Consider the following 19,987-nt stretch of genomic DNA (forward strand, 5'->3'; position numbering starts at 1 on the left):
TTGTCCAGAACCAGAGATGGCATCAGCCGGGGCATAAGGGGGAGTAAAAAAAGAGCCCAGGGAGGGATGGAGGGGTGAGGAGAGAGAGAGAAACAGACACAGAAAAGAGAGAGAGGAGAGAGGCAGGGGCCAGGGGCTAGGAGCCAGGGAGAGAAGCCAGCCAGAGTGTGGAGAGAGGCAAGGAGGCAGGAGATAACTGAGGGGATGGGGGCCGAGATGGGGCCTTGGGGAGAGAGGGCCCTGTCCCCCAGAATACAAAATGGGGGGTGCTGGAGGGGGCTGTCCCGGGCTTGGGAGATGGGCGATGTGGTGGGGTTGAGGTCAGTAGTAGGTTTCTTTCTCCACCCAACCTGGAGAGACAAAGAAAAAAAGAAACAGAGACAGACTAAGAGATGGAGAGAGACAAAGAGAGAAGCATTGGCAGAGAGAGAAAGAGACAGAGACAGCAGCACAGAAGGAAACAGTGGCCAAGAAACCACAGGGACAAACAGATGTGTGGAGAGAGAGAGGAGGAGACCCCGAGAGGCAGGAAGAGAGAAAAGAGTTAGAGAGGACAGGGAGAGACATCCAGAAGGGCGATGGCGAGGGGAAACACAGACAGCCAAGTCAGCAGCAGCAAGCCCCCCACGACGCGTCTCCCTGCCTCCCCCCAGTACCCGCTGAGCCCCCTCACCCCCGGGGTTCCTGCGCAGGATGAGTTTGCGGATTTCGTCGTACACGAAGATGAGGAAACTGTAGGGGAAGGCACAGAACCACCAGCTGGGCCTGCAGGGGTGGGAGAGCAGGAGGGTATGAGTGTAGGGCACTGATGGGGGACACAGGCCAGGGGACAGGAGGGGTTACACTAGGGAGTCCGTCTCCTGTGATCCTTCATGCCCGCAGGTGAGGGGTGCCCTGAGCCCTGGCTAGGGCCTGTGGCCTACAGAGTGACCCTCTGTAAGGGTGTCTCATGGGGAGAGGGTCTGCAGTGGGGGACACAGAATGGGGGTGTCCAGAGAGACACCAGGAGAGGTGGGACCTAAGACTCACAGCTGAGGCCTGGGGCTTCAGCATGGGCCATCCCATGAGTATGTCCCAAGGAAAGACTTCATGAAAGGTGCTAGAGTGGGTGAGTGGGGATCTTGTGGGTGGCCAGGGGCACTCACTTGAGAGGGTACATGCGGAGGGCCACGTCCATGCCGGGGCAGTAGGACAGGAAGGCAGCAAGGGCCGTCTCCTCAAACAACCCAAAGATCAGGATCTTGTTCCTGGAGACACAAGCAAGGCAGGGCTGGAACCAGAGGGCCCCCAACCACCAGGAACCCCACACCACAGGGACAGAGAGAGGCCAAATTCAGACACCCAGAGACACACCAAAAGGCAGACGGAGAGGGACAGACACAGAGACAGCAAGACAGAGAGGCAGAAACCTGGGGATAGAGACAGAGACAGCAGGAAGCCCCTGACACAGACACAGAGAGACAGAGATGGATGGAGAGAGATGGTGGGACAGAGAGACAGAGAGAGACAGAGGCAGTGATATAAAGGCAGATCTGATCTGGAGAGGGACCCACGGGCACCCTCCCCGCACTCTCCCCCCCCCACACACACATAGATAGAGACAGACTGAGAATCCAGGATGCACATGACCCTTGAGAGAAAATCAGCTCAGAGGAAAAAACAGAAACACAGAGCACAAGGGGAGGGACAGACAGACACACGGACAGAACACAGACAGGGCTGCCACAGTGGCCTCACTTCATGCCCTGCTGGAAGACCGAGTTCCTCCGGGTCTTGCAGATGATCAGGTCGGCCCACTGGACAACCACGATGCTCACGAAGAAGGCCGTGTGGCAAGTGAACTCCACCACCTTCCTCTGCTCGTATGTCTGCGAGAGTGAGGGGAACGTGCCGCACATCAGCTGGTGTGGCCACAGCCTTAGCCCCACCCTGCATGGGGTCCCTAGGGCCTCAGATGCATCTCCCCTCTGCAGACTCAGAGCCCCGAGGGAAAAGTCAGGAGACGCACGAGGAGGGAGAAAGGTTAGTGGTGATCTTAGTCATCTACCAGGGACCCCAGGGGCCTCCTGAGGTGGATAGACAGCAGCCAGGCTTTGAAGAGACAGAGATTGGGAGAAGGCCTGGAGGGGCCAAGAGCTTGGGCAGTAGGACAGGAGGGCAGCTGGGACACGTGCCCAGCAAGGGTGTTGATGCTGCCATTGGGCCATTGTAGGAAGCGGCCTGACTGGCGCTGGGCTCTTATGATGAGCAGGGATGCTGACTTGAGGGTCCCCACTCACCCACTGCTGCCCATAACTGTCCTCCAGGTCATTGACGGTGCGGTCGTCCCAATTCAGCCGGATGCCCACCAGGTTGCTAGGCAAGAAGCCATTTTCTGCCAGGATCACAAAGTAGGAGAAGAAGCCACCCAGAGCCTGGATCATTCCTGGGGGCAGGAGGGGAAGGGAGCAGAAAAGAGGCTCAGCGGGGGGGCGGCAGCCAGCCCAGTGTGCCTCAGAGGCCCCTGGAGACCTCCATGGGGAGGAGTGTGGACCACCTCAATCCTCTTGCCCAAGCCGTGTCATCTGGAGACAGGCTCCCAGGGAGCAAACTGAGGGCCCTACCCGGTGATGAACCCCCAAGATGACCCACCTGGTTCAGGGGGTTCCAGGATGGGGCTCTCCCAGATGGAACCTGAAGGCCCTCTCCTACCTGACCCAGGCCAGCTGAATAGTGCAAAATCCTGGAGGACCCCCAGGCTTGACTCTGAAGGCCTCCCCTACACAGGGGTGACCTCTCCAGGCCTCTGACCACTGCCACAAATTCTCCGCCTGTGCAGGGGCCCCGCACCTCTGGGGCTCTGCACATCACCTCTAGCAGCAGAGAGGGAGGCGCTCAGGCCCTGCCCTCGGAGAGCTCACAGGTGGGTCTTGTCCCATTTCTCCTCCACTCAGCCCACACAAAGGCTCTGAGCACCTGCTGTGGGCATTTAGCTGTCATCCAGGCAGGGTCCCCAGCCCCTCACCGATCTGCCCGTACGCCATGCTGATGAGCCTCTCATTGACCAGTTTGTCTGTCCGCGGGTTCCTGGGCTGTCGCTTCATGATATCGCTCTCAGCAGCCTCATAGGCCAACGAGATGGCGGGGACCTGGACAGGAGAGGCCAGTGAGCCGAGGAGGGAGGAATCCACCCTCCCAGGCCCAAGGGTGGCTGCTAGGGCTCACCATGTCAGTGCCTAGATCAATACAGAGGATGGTGATGGTGCCCAGGGGCAGCGGGATGTTGGCCATGATGAACAGCAAGAAGGGTGTGATTTCAGGGATGTTGCTGGTCAGGGTGTAGGCGATGGACTTCTTCAGATTGTCAAAGATCAGGCGGCCTGTGACAGGAGCAGGCCCAGAGCTCAGGCACCCCTGCTAGGGAGCCCTAGCCCTCCAGCCCTCCCTACCCAGTCCATGTGTCCTTTCTAATCCACCCCTCACCAACCCACCTTTCCACACAGACATCTGACCACATCATCCCTGTTCAACCGTTCTTGAAATACAGCCACTTTGGAAGCCTGTTTAGCAGTTTCTATTAGAGTTAAACAACCCCGACCTTATTGACCCAGTAATCCTACTCTGCTATGGTTTGAACTTGTCCCCTAAAAAGCATGTGTTGAAAACTTAATCCCCAATGCCACAGCATCCAGTGGTGGGATCTTTAAGAGGTGATTAGGTCAAGAGGAATCTGCTCTTATGAATGGATTCATGTCACTGTCATAGGAGTAGTTTCATTATCTCAAGAGTGGGTTTGTAAAAAAAAAAGCAAGCTGTCCCTCTCTCACTCTCTCTTGCCCTCTTTGCCCTTCCGTCTTGGGATGGTGCAGCAAGAAGGCCCTCGCCAGATGCTACCCCTTGACCTTGGACTCCCAGCCTCCAGAACTGTAAGAAATAAATCTCTGTTCTTTATAAATTACCCAGTCTCAGGTATTCTGTTATAGTAGCACAAGACACACTCCCAGGTTTATACCCAAGAGAAACGAGTGCTTATGTCTACCAAAAAGTAAGTACGTGAATATTCACCATGGCTTGTTCATAGTAGCCAAAGCCAGAGCCAACCCAATGCCTGTCAACAGGTGAGTGAACGAGTAAACTGTGGTACATCCATGAATGGGGTATAATCAGGCAAGGAAAAGGATCAGCTCCTGATACACTCAACCCCATGGCTGAATCCCGGGTGTCAGATTAAGTGAAAAAGCCAGACACAAAGCATCCACACTGTAAATGATTCCATTTAGATGAGGTTCAACACTAATCTATGGTACTAAAAGTCAGAATAGTTGTTATTTCTGGGAGGGGGATACAGACTGGGAGGTGATCAGACAAAAACTGAATGGGGGCCTGGCAATGTTCTCTATCTTGACTGGGATCTGAGGTTGCATGGGTGTGTATGTGTGTAAAAATTCATGGAGCTGCCCAATTCAGTGTATGTATATTATATCTCAATAACAATTCAATCAGTACAGTGTGTACAAAGTAAAAAAAAAAAAAAAAACTAAACTAAAACTAAAGATTAACCCAACCAGCCCCACCCTCCACCTCCCCGCTTGTGCTGAGAAGCCATGAGCAAAAATCATGAAAAACAAAAAAGCTCCGATCACCTTTGTGTAACAAGATCCCTGGATGTCCCCACCTGCTATTCTCTTCCCCTGCAATGCACTGCTCTCCACAAACTAGTTGTTTCTCATCCTAAAATACTTATGGTGAAATGATGACTTAAATGTGCTTCATTTAATCCAGCGTGTGTGGCAGGGGAAGGGAGGAAACAAGATCAGTCCCCGTTGGAGCCGGGTGGGCAACGGCATGTGGGTGTTCACGATGTCATTCACTCTACTTGGAGGTGTATCTGGAATTTCCTCTAATGGAAGTTAAACCTTTTTTTTTCCCACTTCAGAGAGGTTTTCCTGTCCACCCTACCTAGGTAGGACTCCTGTTATGATCTATCACAGCACCCTGATTGCTTTCTTCTTAGCACATAGCACACTGTGTAATTATGTGTTTGTTAACTGTCTCTCCAGCCCCATGACAGTGGGGAACCCTGTCTGCTCTGCTCACAGATGCACCCCTAGCCACCGGCAGGGCATGACACACAAGGCAAGAGCCCAGCCAGTGTTTGGAAGCAGTGGGTGCCTGTATCCGTGAGTGTGTGCCTTGTACATGCATAGAAGATGTCCTGGGGGAAAAGAAAGTGTTAACCAGGGTTTCCTCCAGGACATGGGAAACAAGAGCTAAGGACATTTGTCACTTTGGGCTCAGCTTAACTGTTTGAATTCTCTTTGTCCATCAGCTATTTTTTACACCAGTGACATTTCAAATGGGAGAGAGAAATTGGGAGAAAATGAGCCAAAACGTGAACAGCAACGATTTCTGGATGGTGAGGTTATGGGTGATTCCAATTTTTTCCTTAATGCTTTTCTGCATGTTTTATAATTATCATGAGTTACTCTGATGAGCAGAATGAAATTAAATGTGAGCCAGCCTCTTGTGTGGCCACATCTGCACCCAAGTCCTGTCAGGAGGGGGTGCCTATGGGCCCTGCCGCTGTCCCCACCTCTGATACTGGCTCCAGCCTCACAGCAGGCTCCTGACCGTCCCTGGCACTTCTCTATGTGAATATTCCAGCTCAGCCCTCCCTGTCCACTCTGGGCAGTTCAGTTCCTGGACCCCTCCAGCCCAGGCTGGTGAGGAGCCTCCCCCCAGGATCATTTGTTTCCTCATAGTTGCACTAATCAGGATTTTTTAAATGCTTTTAGCTTATTTATTTGTTTTATTTTTATATTTTGTTCTTTCTATCTTTTTTTCAATGCTTTTGAAAGTATGCCTCACCCACCAGATGAGTCCTGTGCTGGACAATGCGGGGACCCAGAAATCCATCAGACCAGCCCTGCCCTCAGGGAGCTCCCCGCCCAGAGGGGAGGAAGACCAAAAAAGACAATCTCAAGCTCCACCAGGGCCCTGTGGGTTCTGTGGTCTCTGCTATGTGTCCTGCTGTAGCCTTGGCCTGTTCCTCTGGCCCTTCTCAGACCCTCTGCAGTGACCCATGTCCAGGGCCACCCCTGACCAACTCACCCTCCTCAACACCCGTGACGATGGAGGCAAAGTTGTCATCCAACAGAATCATGTCCGCTGCCTGCTTGGAGACGTCAGAGCCAGCTATGCCCATGGCCACACCAATGTCAGCCTTCTTCAGAGCGGGAGAGTCATTCACACCATCCCCAGTCACAGCCACAATAGCTCCCTGGAGGGAGAGAGGGTAAGGATGTCACCCAGAGGCCAGGCCCCCAGTCCCCACCTCCCTCAGACCCAGGAATCCCAGCCCCAACCCCTTCCTCAGTAGGGACCCAGGAGCGAGACCCCCACCCCCTCCTCTGCTGGACCTCAGCCTGAGCCCACCTGCCTCTGACAGCCCTCCACGATGATGAGCTTCTGCTGCGGGGATGTGCGGGCGAAGACGATCTCGGTGTGATTGTGCAGGATCTCATCAATCTGCTCGGAGGTGAAGTCCTTGAGGTCAGTGCCATGGATCACACAGGCCTTGGCATCCCTGGGAAGAGCAGAGAGAGCAGATGGCCAGTGTCAGGGTGTGTGAGGATTGGTGTAAGGATGCCTGATGGACGGAGTGACAAATGGGCCAGACGAACAGACAGTGTAGCCAAGGACTGGGTCTGCAGCAGGAGGGAGGGAAGGCAGACCTCAGGAAGGACTTTGAGACTGGATTTAGAGGAACATAGAGAAAAACAGGAAAGAGACAGATATGGAGATAGGCATGAGGATGGGAAAGCTGAGGAAGTCAGAAAAACAAAACAGAGGAGAGAGACACAAAGAAATATGGGGTTTTATTGAATCCTCTGAGAATTATGAGTGGCTTCTTTTAGAGAGGAGGAAACTGAGGCTCAGAAAAGCTAAATGACTTCCCAGTTCACGCAGCTCGTGGGTAGCAAAGCTGGGATGTGAAGCCATAGCTTGCTAAACCCTATGGCTACAACACCAGGCTGCCCATCCTCACCCACGGAAGAGAAGCAGGACCAGGGGCTGAGTGAACAGAGAGGTCCCAGAAAGGAAGAGAGATGGGCAGTCCAGAGGGAGGCTGGTGGAGGCAGACAATGGGTCTCCAGGGCCCAGAGCTGGTGGGCAGCTCACCTGGGGTTGACCTGGCTGACGGGAATGTTGAGCCGAGCGGCGATGTCCTCCACAGTCTCATTGCCCTCGGAGATGATGCCCACACCCTTGGCAATGGCCTTTGCCGTGATGGGGTGATCGCCTGTGACCATGATGACCTGTGGACATTGTTTTTTAGGGATGGTTCAGCCTCCCCTGCCAGCCCCTGTGGCACTGGCCCTGCCTCCCAGGCTGCCCCAAGCCATACCTTGATGCCTGCACTGCGGCACTTGCCCACCGCATCAGGGACGGCCGCCCGGGGAGGGTCGATCATGGACATGAGGCCCACAAAGCAGAGATTCTCCGTGGTGAAGTTCACATCGTCGCAGTCGAAGGCAAAGCCCTTGGGGAACTGCTCCTCGGGCAGGTAGTAATGGCAGAAACCTGGTGGCAGGGATGGGGAGGGGGGTGTGAGGGCTTCAGCCTGGGGACCTCCGTGCCTCCACCCACAGCTCCTAGCTGTCTGGATCCCCAGCATTTAAAGTCCTCATCAGGGGCCAGCCCTGGCTCACTTGGGAGAGTGTGGTGCTGGTAACACCAGAGCCACGGGTTCGGATCCCTATATAGGGATGGCCGGTTAGCTCACTTGGGAGAGCGTGGTGCTGACAACACCAAGTCGAGGGTTAAGATCCCCTTGCTGGTCATCTTTTTAAAAAATGAAGTAATTAATTTTTTTAAAAAATTCTCCATCAGTCAGCCAGATAGTCACCATTCATTTCCTAAGGATGCCTTCTCCTCTCTTCCATTCATTCATTTGCCCTGCATTCTGGGAGGCCCTGTTCTGAGCCAGGCGCCAGGCAGTGTCACACCCCTCCTTGCCCCTGAGGGGCCCCCAGAGCTTGCCCAGCCACCACCCCACCCATGGCACTCACCAAGCACACGCTCTCCCAGGCCACCAAGCTCTAGGTAGGCGTTCTGGAAGGCCTCCTTCATCTCCTCGTCCAGCGGCTGCTCCTTGCCCTGCAGCAGGATGGTGGAGCAGCGGTCCAGGATACGCTCAGGAGCACCCTTCATCACCAGCAGGTATCGGTTGTCATTGGGGTCCTCAGTCTCATGGATGGAGAGCTACAGAGCAGAGGGTGGGCATGCCTGAGCCACATGGGGACCTGGAGGATGGCTGCACCCCACTGGGGAAGAGGACCGTCCCGCCCCTGCCCAGAGCTGTGGAAATAGGACAGACCACAGCCAGGGGTCCCCCAGAGGTTGCTGCCCAAATCCCTCTCCCCATGGCAGCAGGGAGGATCCTTTAAAAAACATGACTCAATGGAAAATGGTGCAGCCACTTTGGAAAATAATCTGGCAGTTTCCCAAAAGGTTAAACATAGTTATCATATGACCCAACAATTTCCCAGTACAGACTCAAGAGAAATGCAAACATATGTTCACACAAAAACATGTACAGGAATGTTCACAACAGCATTATTCATGGTAGCCAAAAGGTGGAAACAACCCAAATGTCCATCAACGGATGAATGTATAAACAAAATGTGGAATACTATACAATGGAATATTCTTCAGCCATAAAAAGGAATGAAGCTCTGACACACGTTACAACTTAGATGGACTTGAAAACATCACGCTAAGTGAGAAAAGCCAGACACCAAGCCCACGTTGTATAATTCCATTTTTATGAAATGTCCAGAACAGGCAAATCCATAGAGTTGGGAAGTAGGTTAGTAGTTGCTTAGGGCTGGGAGTGTGGAGGAAGAGGGGGTGGGTGATAGCTAAGGGGTGCGAGGTTTCTTTCTGAGGTGACGAAAGTGCTCTGAAATTGACTATGTAGATGGTTGTGCATATCTGGGAATTTACTAAAACTATTGAATTATACACTTTAAGTAGATGATCTATGGTATGTGAATAATATCTCATGTTAATTATTATCTCAATAAAGTTATGTTTTAAATGTGATGTCAAGTCCTGTCTCTCCTTTCGTGGCTTATTTCCCCCTCAGCATCACAGCCAAGTCCTCTCCACGGCACTCGAGGCCTGGGATCTGGCCTGGCACCCACTGCCCGCACCTCCCCACCCCACCCCAGCTCACTGCTCCACACACTGGCTGCCTGGCTGTTGTTCAGACAAGTCAACACACTCCTGCCTCAGGACCTTTGCACACGCCATGCAGCTGCCTGGATGCCCTTCCCCCAGACACCTGCAGGACTCCCTCCCTCAGCGAGATGACCAGACACACACTACTACATGTATTCTAATGCCCTTGTTATTGTCTATCTTCTGGCACCAGAGTGTGAGTTCCAGAGCAGAGGGACTTCACTGATTTGCTCACTACTGTGTGTATCCCCAGCACCTAAAACTGGGCCTAACACGTGGTGGCTGCTCAAAAAAATATTTGTTAAATGAATGAAAACTGTTGCTCTGCCTCACGGAAGTTTCTGCTGATTCCCACACTTTGCCGTAGGAAGATCTTTTCTCCTCTGCCTCTTGCTCCAGCAGAGATCACACTCTTACTCCTGGGTTCTCTTGCCCATTCCTCTCCTCACTGGCTGGGTATTATCATGCCCATTTTACAGATGAGAAACTGAGGCTCTGAGAAGATGAGTAACTTGCCCAAAGCAGGAGGGCAGCGGGACAGAGGCAATCACTTTCCAAGCATCATAGAGAAACTGAGATAAGGGACAGCTCTCCTGGAGAGCCCAGAGTACCTGGTATTTATTGGTGGAGTTGAAGGGAATCTCAGCTACTTTCTTGTTGCGTTCGCGCATCAGCTTCACGGAGCCAGAGGACAACTCGATACACTTGAGCAGGGCAGACTCAGAGGCATCCCCAGCCACATCCCTCTGGAGGAGAGAAGACCGTCAGAGCAGGAATACAGAGGGCTGGACACAGGCGGGGCCCAGGGAGGCCGGCAGCTGGACCCACCTTGAGCACAGGGATGTTGTCCTGGCCGCCCTTGAAGACAGCACGATTGCAGAGTCCAGCAATGTGGGACAGGGCCACCCAGGTGTGCGAGCTCTTGTCGAATGAGGTCCCTGAAGAAGGCCTGTGTCAGGGCCAGGGGCTCCCTGGGGCTGGGCCCCCATGGTCCCCCTCCAGAGCCTCTGCTCACCTGACTGATCCTCAGTGGTGTCAGCCTCATGGATCTGGTTGTCAAACCACATGTGGGCAACTGTCATGCGGTTCTGGGTGAGGGTCCCCGTCTTGTCCGAGCAGATGGTGGATGTGGAGCCCAGGGTCTCCACAGCCTCCAGGTTCTTCACCAGGCAGTTCTTCCGAGCCATGCGCTTGGCAGTCAGCGTCAGACACACCTGGAAGATGAGCAAGGGCAGGCAAATTACAGGTAGAAGCTGGGCAGCAGGGCTGGATGAGAAACGTGAGTGTCAACTTCCCAGCCCAAAAAGAATCCTGGGGGACCTAGAAAAGGATGGGGTATCACCCAGCAATGCTACTCCCAGGTATAGACCAGCAGAAATGATTTAGATGTGCCCCAAAGACATGTTCTAGAATGTTCACAACCGGGATTATAATAGCTCAAAACAGAAAACAACTCAAATGTCCACTAACAACAGAAAGGATAAACAGATTGTGGAGTAAACAATGGAATACTATACATCAATGAAAAAGAATAAATTATTGCTGCCTGCAACCACATGGATGAAATTCAAAAACAATATGTTTAGCAAAAAAGAGCCAGAAATAAGAGCTTATACTGAATCATTTTATTGATAAGAAGTTTGAAAACAGGCAAAGTTAATCTATGCTGTTAGAAGCCAGTTTAGGGATTACCCTTGAGTTGGGGGGTAGGGGCTTAGTGAGGTCTTGAGGGGGCTTCCAGGGAACTCGACCCAGGTGCAGCTGGCTTGGGTGTGTTCAGACTATCTGCCATATGTGCAACCTTTGTAAGTATATTACATGCCAATAAAAAGCTTTTGACATAGGGTGACTTTGCATATGCTAATATGGCAAACCACACAATGTATTAAGTCAAAAAATCATGGAGCAGAATGGCATTCCTAGGATGGCTCCTTCTATGTACCTTGAAAACATTTAATCAATATGTCTACAGCCCTTGGGGGACAGTGCAGAGAACGCACTTCTGGGGTGAGACTGATGGCTGGACAGTGGGAGGGGGGCTATTAATTTATTTTTTAACTTGACATATTCTTCAACTTTTACCATAAATGTGTACTTCTTAATTTTGTAAGTTAACTTAAAAAGTGATAGGATTCTTCAGCCCTTTAGTTCTTGCAGTGTTTCTCAAGATTTTTGTTTGTTTACTTTGTTAAGGAGGACTGCTGAGTTCCAGGCCACTCCTTATTCAAGATCCATGAGGCTAGGCCCCCAGTACCCGAGTTATCCTTTCTAAGAACACTGCAAGCTTGATCCCCAGCACCTCCTCCCTTAGACCCAGGGGACCAGGCTCCCAGTCCCCTCCTCCCTCAGACCCGAGTCTGGGCCTTACTGTGACAGTGGCCAGCAGGCCCTCTGGGACATTGGCCACGATGATACCAATGAGGAAGATGACAGCCTCAAGCCAGGTATATCCGAGAATGAGGGAGAGGATGAAGAAGGAGACGCCCAGAAAGACAGCCACGCCGGTGATGAGCTGGATGAAGTGCTCGATCTCAATGGCGATGGGTGTCTTGCCCACCTCTAGCCCTGAAGCCAGGGTGGCAATGCGGCCCATGACAGTGCGGTCACCCGTGGCCACCACCACGCCCCGAGCCGTACCTGTGGGGCCAGAGAGGTTAGGCCTAGGTGGAGTGGGGCTCAGGGAGGTTCCAGGGATCCGACTTCCTGAGGCGCATCCCTCCGTCTGCCCCACCCGGGTGTCCCCACCATGCCCCGCCTCACCTTCCACGCAGTTGGTAGAAAAGAAGGTGATATTCCGAGTCTCCAACGGGTTGTCATGTGTGCAGTCGGGAGAGCGAGTCTGGGGCTCAGATTCACCGGTCAGGGAGGAGTTGTCCACCTGCGGATGGGTACAACAGAGAGAGGACTTAGCCTGGGGGCTAGGGTCAGAGGGCATTTGTCCAGGGGAAACTGGAGCTGAAGCCTGTGTCTCTGGAGGTCACCGCTAGAAGCCTGGGAGCCAGGTAGACAAGCGGTTTCTGGAAGTCTGGAATCTTGAAGATAGGGAGGGTACAGGGCTGCTTGCCCACATCTAAGGTACCTGAGGGTCTATGAAGGGTGGGGGTAGGTAGCCTTGACTCTTGACTCCTGGGTGAGAGAGGGGGCTGGGGGCGAGGACTCCTGGGTCTGAGGGAGGAGGAGGCTGGACTCCTAGGACTGAGTGAAGTGACGCTGGGGGCCTGCACCCCTGAGTCTGAGGGAAGAGGAGGTTGGGGACCTGGACTCCTGTATCTGAGGGAAGAGGGCCTAGGACTCTGGACTCTTGGGTCTGAGTGGGGAGGGGCTGGGGGCCTGGACCCCTGATTCTGAGGGAGGAGGGGCTGGACTCGTGGGCTGCCTGGGTGAGGGTAGAGCTGGGACCCGGGTCATAGGCCCACCTTGCATCCATGGGCTGAGATAATACGCAGGTCGGCCGGGACTCTGTCTCCACCCTTGATCTCCACCAGGTCCCCGACCACCACCTCCTCTGCATTCACCTGCATCTTCTCGCCTTCTCGGATCACCAGGGCTTGCTGGGGATGGGATGGAAAAGAATCACTTCCTGGACTCCTTCTGCCTGTGTGTCACTTGGCACGACCCCCTGCCCACTGATCTATTCCCATCTGTCCCCTTCCTGGCAACCCTCACCTGGGGCACCATGTTTTTGAAGGACTCCATGATCTTGGAGCTCTTGGCCTCCTGGTAGTAGGAGAAGCAGCCAGTGATGATCACTACAGCCGCCAGCACAATGCCCAGGTACAGCTGCAGGGAGATACGAGGAGACACCAGGCCACGCGGGGTCACATAGGGTTACAGGCTGCCTGGAACCACTCCCCAGCAGCCCCTGGCTGAGTTTTGTGGAATCTGGGAAGAGAACTTCAGGTCAATGCAGTTCTGCATTTGTGTGTCTGACCCAGGGTTGTGTCTATTTGAGGGTCTGAGTGTCTGAGTCTTTGTGAGTTTGTGTGTCTGTGTCTCTTGTCTGTTTGTCTATGTGTCTATCCATGTTTGAGTCCCCCTTTCTCTACATGGGTGCGTTTGAGTCTCAATCTCTCAATTTTGTGTGTGTGTCTGTCTGTCTTCCTGCCTGTGTTAAAGAATTGGGGTACATGCTATTGTCTGTCTATGTGTCTGTCTGTGTTTAGGTCTTTGTGTCTGTCTGACTGTCTGCATGCCTGGCTTTACATTTATGAAACTGTTTGATTCTCTATATGTGGATGTCTGTCCCTCCATCCATCTCTCTCTCTCTCTCTCCATTGGTCTGCTCATATCTGAGACTCTGGGTATGTCTGTCTAGATTTTAATTTCTGAGAATAATATCTGTGCTTGATTCTCACGTCTCTCTGTCACCAGGTTATACCTGCAACTCTGTGTGTGTTGGTCAGTGTGTGTTTGAGTCCCACTGTCTATCAGTCTACATCTAAGAGTCTGTGTCTGTGTGTCTGTACCCGTGTGTCTGAACAGGTGGCCATGTCTGAATCTATGTCCTACTGTGACCGTCTGGGTTGACTCTGTGTGTGTGTGTGTGTGTACACATGCGCAGGTCTCTATGTAGCCGGGCTGTGGGTCTGTGTTCATAAGGATGGGTCTGTTGGAACCATGTCCCCCATGTGTCCCCCATGGTGGGTGGGTGGGACCTGACATATGGGTGGGGCTCTACATGAGCACACTCACTTTCTGGGTGTCTGTCAGGCCATGACCACCTGGTGGAGTCTGTTTCCAAGGCCACTGAGGCCACTCAGGCTCGGGACAGAGCCCCAGCTCATTCGTCTTGCTGCGTGACCTTGGACAAGTTACTTGGCCCTTCTGAGCCTCAGTTTTCCTCATACCTTGATCTGGTTCTCTCACTGGGTGATTGTGAAAGTTAAATGATAAAAAAGGGGAAAGTGGGCTTTGAAAAGTCTAAAGGTACAGGGAGAAGTGGGTATGTGTGCATGTCCTTAAATGTGCACGGTCTTGCACAGGACGGTGTGGATGGCACTCACGTTGTCACGAGAGGGGTCGTCCTCAGTGCCTGCCTGGATGCCGTAGGCCAGGAAGCAGAGGATAGCTCCAATCCACAGCAGGATGGAGAAGCCCCCAAAGAGCTGACGACAGAACTTGACCCACTCTGGGGTGGTAGGCGGTGGTGTGAGCGCATTAGGCCCATCCCGGGCCAGGATCTCCTGGGCTTTGCTGTGTGTAAGACCCTAGGAGACAGAGGACTTCACAGAATCCTCCAAGCAGCCCTGGCATCCCAACCTTTCACCAGCACCCCAGGAACCCAGGAGTCCCAGCCCCCAGCCCCTCCTCCCTCAGACCCAGGGGTCCAGGCCCCCAGCCCTCGCCCTAGCTGGCCACACCTGCACACAGTCCGTGTTGTACTTCCGGCAGACCTCTTCCACTGACATCTTGTGCTCTGTCTGAGGAACAGCAGTTTTGGGGGAGGCAGGTGAGTGCCAAGGCCCGCCAGGGGCAGGGCAGGGTGAGGCTGCTCTGGGAGGGTTTGGGGGTGCAGAGGGTGGGACTTACCATAGCCACCTCTTTCTTGAGGTCATCCAGGTCCCGGCGCTCCTTGCCCTTGCTCTTTTTGGGTGAGCCCTTGTCATCTTTCTTGTCCTGCGAGGTGGCGACACGGTAGCTGTCAGAGCGACCGGACTGCGGGCGAGAAGGGATTACGGGGGGACACCGGCCCTCCGTGCCCTGCTCTCATCCTGGCTGTGTCTCTGCACCTCTGGCTGGGGGCTATCTCTGGAGGTCTCAGTCTGTCTCTGCCCAGTGTCTCTGGCTGAGCTGAATTTCCCTTCAGGCTCCAGGTGTTGCTAAGGACCCGTGAGTCTTGTCTGTTCCAATTAGCTTCACTGTCTCTGGCTCCATGTATCTCTGGGTCTCTGTCTTGGAGGGTCGCTTTCTGGCTTCTGATGGCATCCCTATGTCTCTCTGCTTCTGTGTCCATCTCTGTGGCCTCCCTTTCCACCTCTATGTGTCTTTTTGTCTCTGTGTGTCTCCTGACTCTTTCTCCCTCTTCCTGGGCCTGTCCAACCTTCCTGTGTGTCTGTCTCTTGCTAGGTCTGTCTCTGTCTTTATCTCTCACAATCTCTTTATCCATCTGTCTTTCTTGATCTGTCTCTCCAAGTCCCTGTGCCTTTCTGTCTCTTTTATCTCTCTATCTCTCCATCTCTGTATCTCTGTCTCTCCAAGACTTTTTCTCTCCCTTGATATCTCTCTCTCTCATCACTTTATGTTCTCTCTGTCTTTATCTCTATGTCTGTCTCTGGATATCTCTGCAACTTTGTCTCTCTCTGATCTCTGGTTCTTTATGTCTCTCTGTCCCCCACAATGTCTGTCTCCATCTCTTGACTCTGTCTCCCTGAGTCTGGCTGAGGTTTTGTCTCTCTGGGTTCTCTCTGAGTTCCTACTTCTCTCCAAATAGGTGACTATTGAGATTTCAGACTGTCGCTAAGATCAGTGTTTTCTATCTCTGTGTCTTTCTCTGTTCTGTTTCGCTGTTGTTGTCTTTATCTTCATCTCTTAAGCTGTCTCCTTCTCTGTGATGCTCGGTGTGTTTCTCCCTACCTGCCTCTCTTCTGTTTCACCTTGTCTCTCTCTCGTACTGTCTCTCTCTGGGATCAGCATCTCTATCTCTGTCTGTCTCTCTCTTACTGTCTCTGTCTCTGTCTCTCTCACTATCACACTCTGGAACCTCCCTCTATCTCTGTGTCTGTCTCTCTCTTTGTCTCTCTCTCTCTCTCACTGTCTCTCTCTGGGTTCTGCCTGTCTCTGTGTCTATCTCTATCTCATCTCACTGTCTCTCTCTGGGACCTTTCCCTCTATCTCTGTCTCTCTCTCTCATTGTCTCTCTCTAAGTCCTTCCTTTCTATGTCTGTCTGTCTGTCTCTCTATCTGTCTCATTCTGGAATCTTTCTATCTCTGTGTCTGGCTCTCTGTCTGGGTTCACCTTGGTATCTCCACCCTTCCAGCTCCAGATCTCCCTGTTTGTCACTCTCACTGTCTTCTTGCTCCAGTTCTATTTTCCTGGGCCTCTGTCCAGCCTCATGGATGTCCTAATCTCTGTCTCTCAAAGGATCTAGCAAGTCTTGGGAAATCCCACAGACTTGGCATAAAGGAAGAAGGAACGGCCCTCCAGTTGCTGGTCACAGCTGGGACAAACGCATGGGCGGAAAGCAGCCTGCTCTGCACAGGGATGGTGTCCTGGCTGACATGCAGCCAGTCCTGAGGCCTTGACCGACAAGATGTGGGCCCTGGCTTTTCTCCTGGGGGTTGGTAGGAGTCACAGATGGTCCTGAGTAGGGGTGGGCACAGTCAGGTCTCTGCAGGACAGAGGAGGAGTGAGTGGGATTTGAGGTGCAGAGCAAAAGGTGGAAGCCCCAGACGTGGCTGGAACTGAACGTGGTGTGAGGGGAGGTAACTAAAGTTCTAGCTAGGGGCCTGGGCAGATGGGGAGGGCAGTGTCTGAGGCTCGCAGGAGGGCGGGGCTCGGCCGGGTGCTTGCAGACACCGCTGACAGATCCTGCGGGCCCAGAGCCAAGCAGGGATCCGAGGCTCAGCGAGGCTCAGTGCTAATCTCCTCGTGACCTTGTAAAGGGCCTGAGCTGCCTGCTGTCTGCCCCCAGACCTGGAGGCTGAGTCCTGGGGTGCAGGGAGGGGCTGCAGCTTGGAGGCTTGGGAGCCTCAAGGAGGGGTGCAGGTGGTGGGAAAGAGACCTGGCCCCAGGCCAGCCCTGCAGCAGTGCTGCGTCTCAGACTCAGAGGCACAGAGGCTTGGGGGACACGGAGGCCACTCTTCCACCTCTGCCCTCTGATGCCAGTGGGAGAGTCTCAGCTTCTGCAGACGGGGTACACTCATGGATGGAGAGATGTGGAGATATAAAGTCATGGGGTCAACGTAGAAAAGTGAGCAGGGAAGCAGGAGATGGGAAAGATGAGGGTCTGACAGGAGTTGGGGAGAAAATCAGCTGCTAGTCCCTGAAACCTTAGGGAAAGCTGGGTCCCTATGAGAGCTAAGGGCAGGGCCTGTGCTCCTAGATCCTGACAGATGGGGGGAGCTGGGGACCTGAGTCTGAGGGAGGAAGGAGCTGAGGGCTGGATCTCCTGAGTCTAAGGGAGAAGGGGATTGGGAACTGAACTTCTGGGTCTGAGGGAGGAGAGGGCTGGGGGCTGGAACTCCTGGGTTTGAGGGAGGAGGTTCTGGGGACTGGACTTTTGGGTCTGAGGGAGAAGGAGCTGGTGGCCTGGACTCTTGGGTCTGAGGAATGAGGGAGGCTGAGAACCTGGAACCCTGGGTTGAGAAAGGAGGGGCTGGGGTCCCTTACTCCTGTGTCTGAGGGAGGAGGGGGCTGGCGGCCTGGACCCCTGGGTCTAAGGTAGGAGGGGTTGGGTCACCCAGGTCCCTGGCAAGCAAGCCTTGGCTTCTGTTTGCCCTTGCCATGACCAGACTCCCTTGGGGACAGGCTTCCATCTGGTGGAGTGGGGAGCTGAGGCTTTCCCAGTCAAAGCTGGAGGCCCAGATGGGCGCGCTGCGGGGCGGGAGCACCTCAGAGGGTGGGGGACATGCCTGTCTCGGTACAGCCCGCCTCTGCAGCTCCTTGCCATTTTCCATGCTGTCTGCCTCTCCCTGACGCCCACAGCAGCTCACACAGCATCTGCACCTTCACCTGCCTCTCCGTCCCCAGCTCAGGGTACCTGCAGCTGTCATCTCTGAGCATCTCTCCCTTGACTTCCCCTTTTGCCCTCTGCCTCCTTTTTCCATCATTCAGGCTGACTTTGGTTGTCTCTGGATAGGGAACATCTGCCCTTGTGTCTCTTCATCTCAGCCTCAGTTCCTCATTCTGTCTCTCTCAATGTCTCTCCATGTCTATGTCTCACATATGTCTCTATGTCTCCATGTCTCTGCCCGTCTCTGTCTCTTCATCTTTATGTCTATGTCTCTCTCTGTCTCTTTCAGAGCATCTCTCCCTGTCTCTGACTCTGCCCATTTCTGTCTTTCCATGTGTCTCTGCCTCTCTAGATCTCCCTCCCTTGTTCTAAACCACCTTCTCTTCTCTTCCTGTCCCCACTTCTTTTCCTAAGACCCCCTCCCCTCCCTTCTCTAAGGCATTTAGCCTCTGTCCTCTCCCCCAACCTGCCCATGACTTCCCCTCCCTCCATTCCACTTACCTGAAAGCCATCCCTGGCTCCCGCCTCCCTTTCTCTCCCTTAGTCCCCCCCACACCCAATTCTCTTCCTCATCCCCCCTCACCCACCCTAACCCACAGTTCTGCAGTCCCATCCCCCGCCTCCATCCCTAGGCCCATCCGCCATCTTTCTCCCCATGCCTCATATTCCCTTCCCATTAGCCTCTTCCACCCCAACCCTCTCTCTTCATCCAACCACCCCATCCTACCCACCTCATACCCTCACTCCCCTTTCCCACAGCCCCACCCCAGACACACAGGGAGGAATCCAGGGCTGCAGCAGGGGTCAGGCGGTCAGCCAGGGAAGAAGGCGGCATCTGCTGGAGAGACTCACAGACAGACAAGGACACACGGACACGGAGGCAAGGGCATACCAGTCATGCATGCTCCCCCACCACACATTTGTACACATACACTCTTAGCCAGGCACTCAGTCTCCTCACCATCACTCTCCTGCTCCTCCCCCTCCTCCCCCCATGTCTGCTCCCCCAGATTAGGGGCTATACACACACCCAGCAGCCCCAGGCCGCAGCGCAATGCAGAGCCCCCCCACCCAGGCCTGGAAGGAGAAAGAGAGGTCATCTGGTGTCTATCGCATAGCCTGGACCTATCCCCACCTGGCCAGGGAAGCACGGGGGGTTCCACACAGTGACACATTGACACAAGCTCTCAGACACACCCAGACACGGCTGCAGGCTTTCACACACCACCGGGGCCATGCAATCACAGGCAGACGGTGCTGCCAGAGCCTGACGGAGCCCGGACCTCACATACGCACACATGCGATTGCACACAGGCGACCGCACACATGCGACCGCACAAGGTCAGGCAGAGATCTAAGGGCCGATCCACGCCCCCGCGGATCTCGGCACACAAAGCCATGCTAACGTGCTCCACAGACCCCGGCCGAACCGGGCGGCCCCGCGAGCACACAACAGCCACACAACCCCACGGACCGGACCGACCAGCTGCTCACGGGGTCCTGAAGACCCAGCCCCAGAGCTCAGGGGTCCTGGAGCCTCCGCCCCCCCCGCACACACCCAATGTCACTGGACCCACAATGTCACACACACACGCAGCTCCCGGCCGGTCCAGCACCTACCCCCATCTTGGCAGCTCCACGGGGAGACCGGCGGGCGGGCGGGGCGGGCTCAGGCGCGGGCTCGGGCTGGGGGCCTCTGCAGCGCCCGCGCCTAGGTCCGGGCGTGCGTCCGTCGGTCGGTTAGTCCCACCGCACAGAGGCTGCGGCGGCCGCCGCCTCCGCCTCCTCATATGCCCGCGCCCGCGGGGGGGGCGGCGCTGGCCAATCAGCGGCGCAGGTGCGCTGACGGCTGCCCGCGCCCCGCCCCCGGCACTGCAGCTGTCCTCCTCCCTGGTCTCCGCAGAGTGGCGGCGCCGCTGAGAAGGGGAGCGCTGCGGGGGCGGATCCCGGAGACCCCCCGCAACGGGGAAGCTGGAGACCGCCTCAATATGGGGTGGGGCCTCTAAGGAGAGGGTGCTGAGGGAAGGAGAGCACCGGAATCCCCTCATTGTGGGGGCGTGCCACCAGGAGGGGGGCGTGCAGAGGGGGAG

The 19,987-nt window shown here is 54.5% G+C and overlaps 1 protein-coding gene across 1 annotated transcript; it reads right to left on the reverse strand.

Moving 5' to 3' along the window:
• Nucleotides 1-321: 321 nt before the first annotated feature.
• On the reverse strand, nt 322-19,647 carry ATP1A3 (ATPase Na+/K+ transporting subunit alpha 3). The gene is made up of 23 exons (XM_063109491.1): nt 19,518-19,647; nt 14,755-14,841; nt 14,586-14,645; nt 14,229-14,432; nt 12,892-13,005; nt 12,642-12,776; nt 11,986-12,103; nt 11,594-11,862; nt 10,241-10,439; nt 10,054-10,163; nt 9,837-9,971; nt 8,052-8,244; nt 7,388-7,563; nt 7,162-7,298; nt 6,415-6,565; nt 6,091-6,259; nt 3,205-3,359; nt 3,005-3,128; nt 2,280-2,425; nt 1,738-1,868; nt 1,146-1,247; nt 674-765; nt 322-350 (listed from the first exon to the last, which is right to left on the reverse strand). Exons 1-23 carry the CDS (start codon nt 19,521-19,523, stop codon nt 322-324), a joined length of 3,042 nt encoding a protein of 1,013 aa, XP_062965561.1. The 5' UTR covers nt 19,524-19,647.
• Between the last annotated feature and the right edge of the window lie 340 nt (nt 19,648-19,987).

This window comes from Cynocephalus volans, chromosome 10 (assembly GCF_027409185.1).
Source record: "Cynocephalus volans isolate mCynVol1 chromosome 10, mCynVol1.pri, whole genome shotgun sequence".
Taxonomy (NCBI): domain Eukaryota; kingdom Metazoa; phylum Chordata; class Mammalia; order Dermoptera; family Cynocephalidae; genus Cynocephalus; species Cynocephalus volans.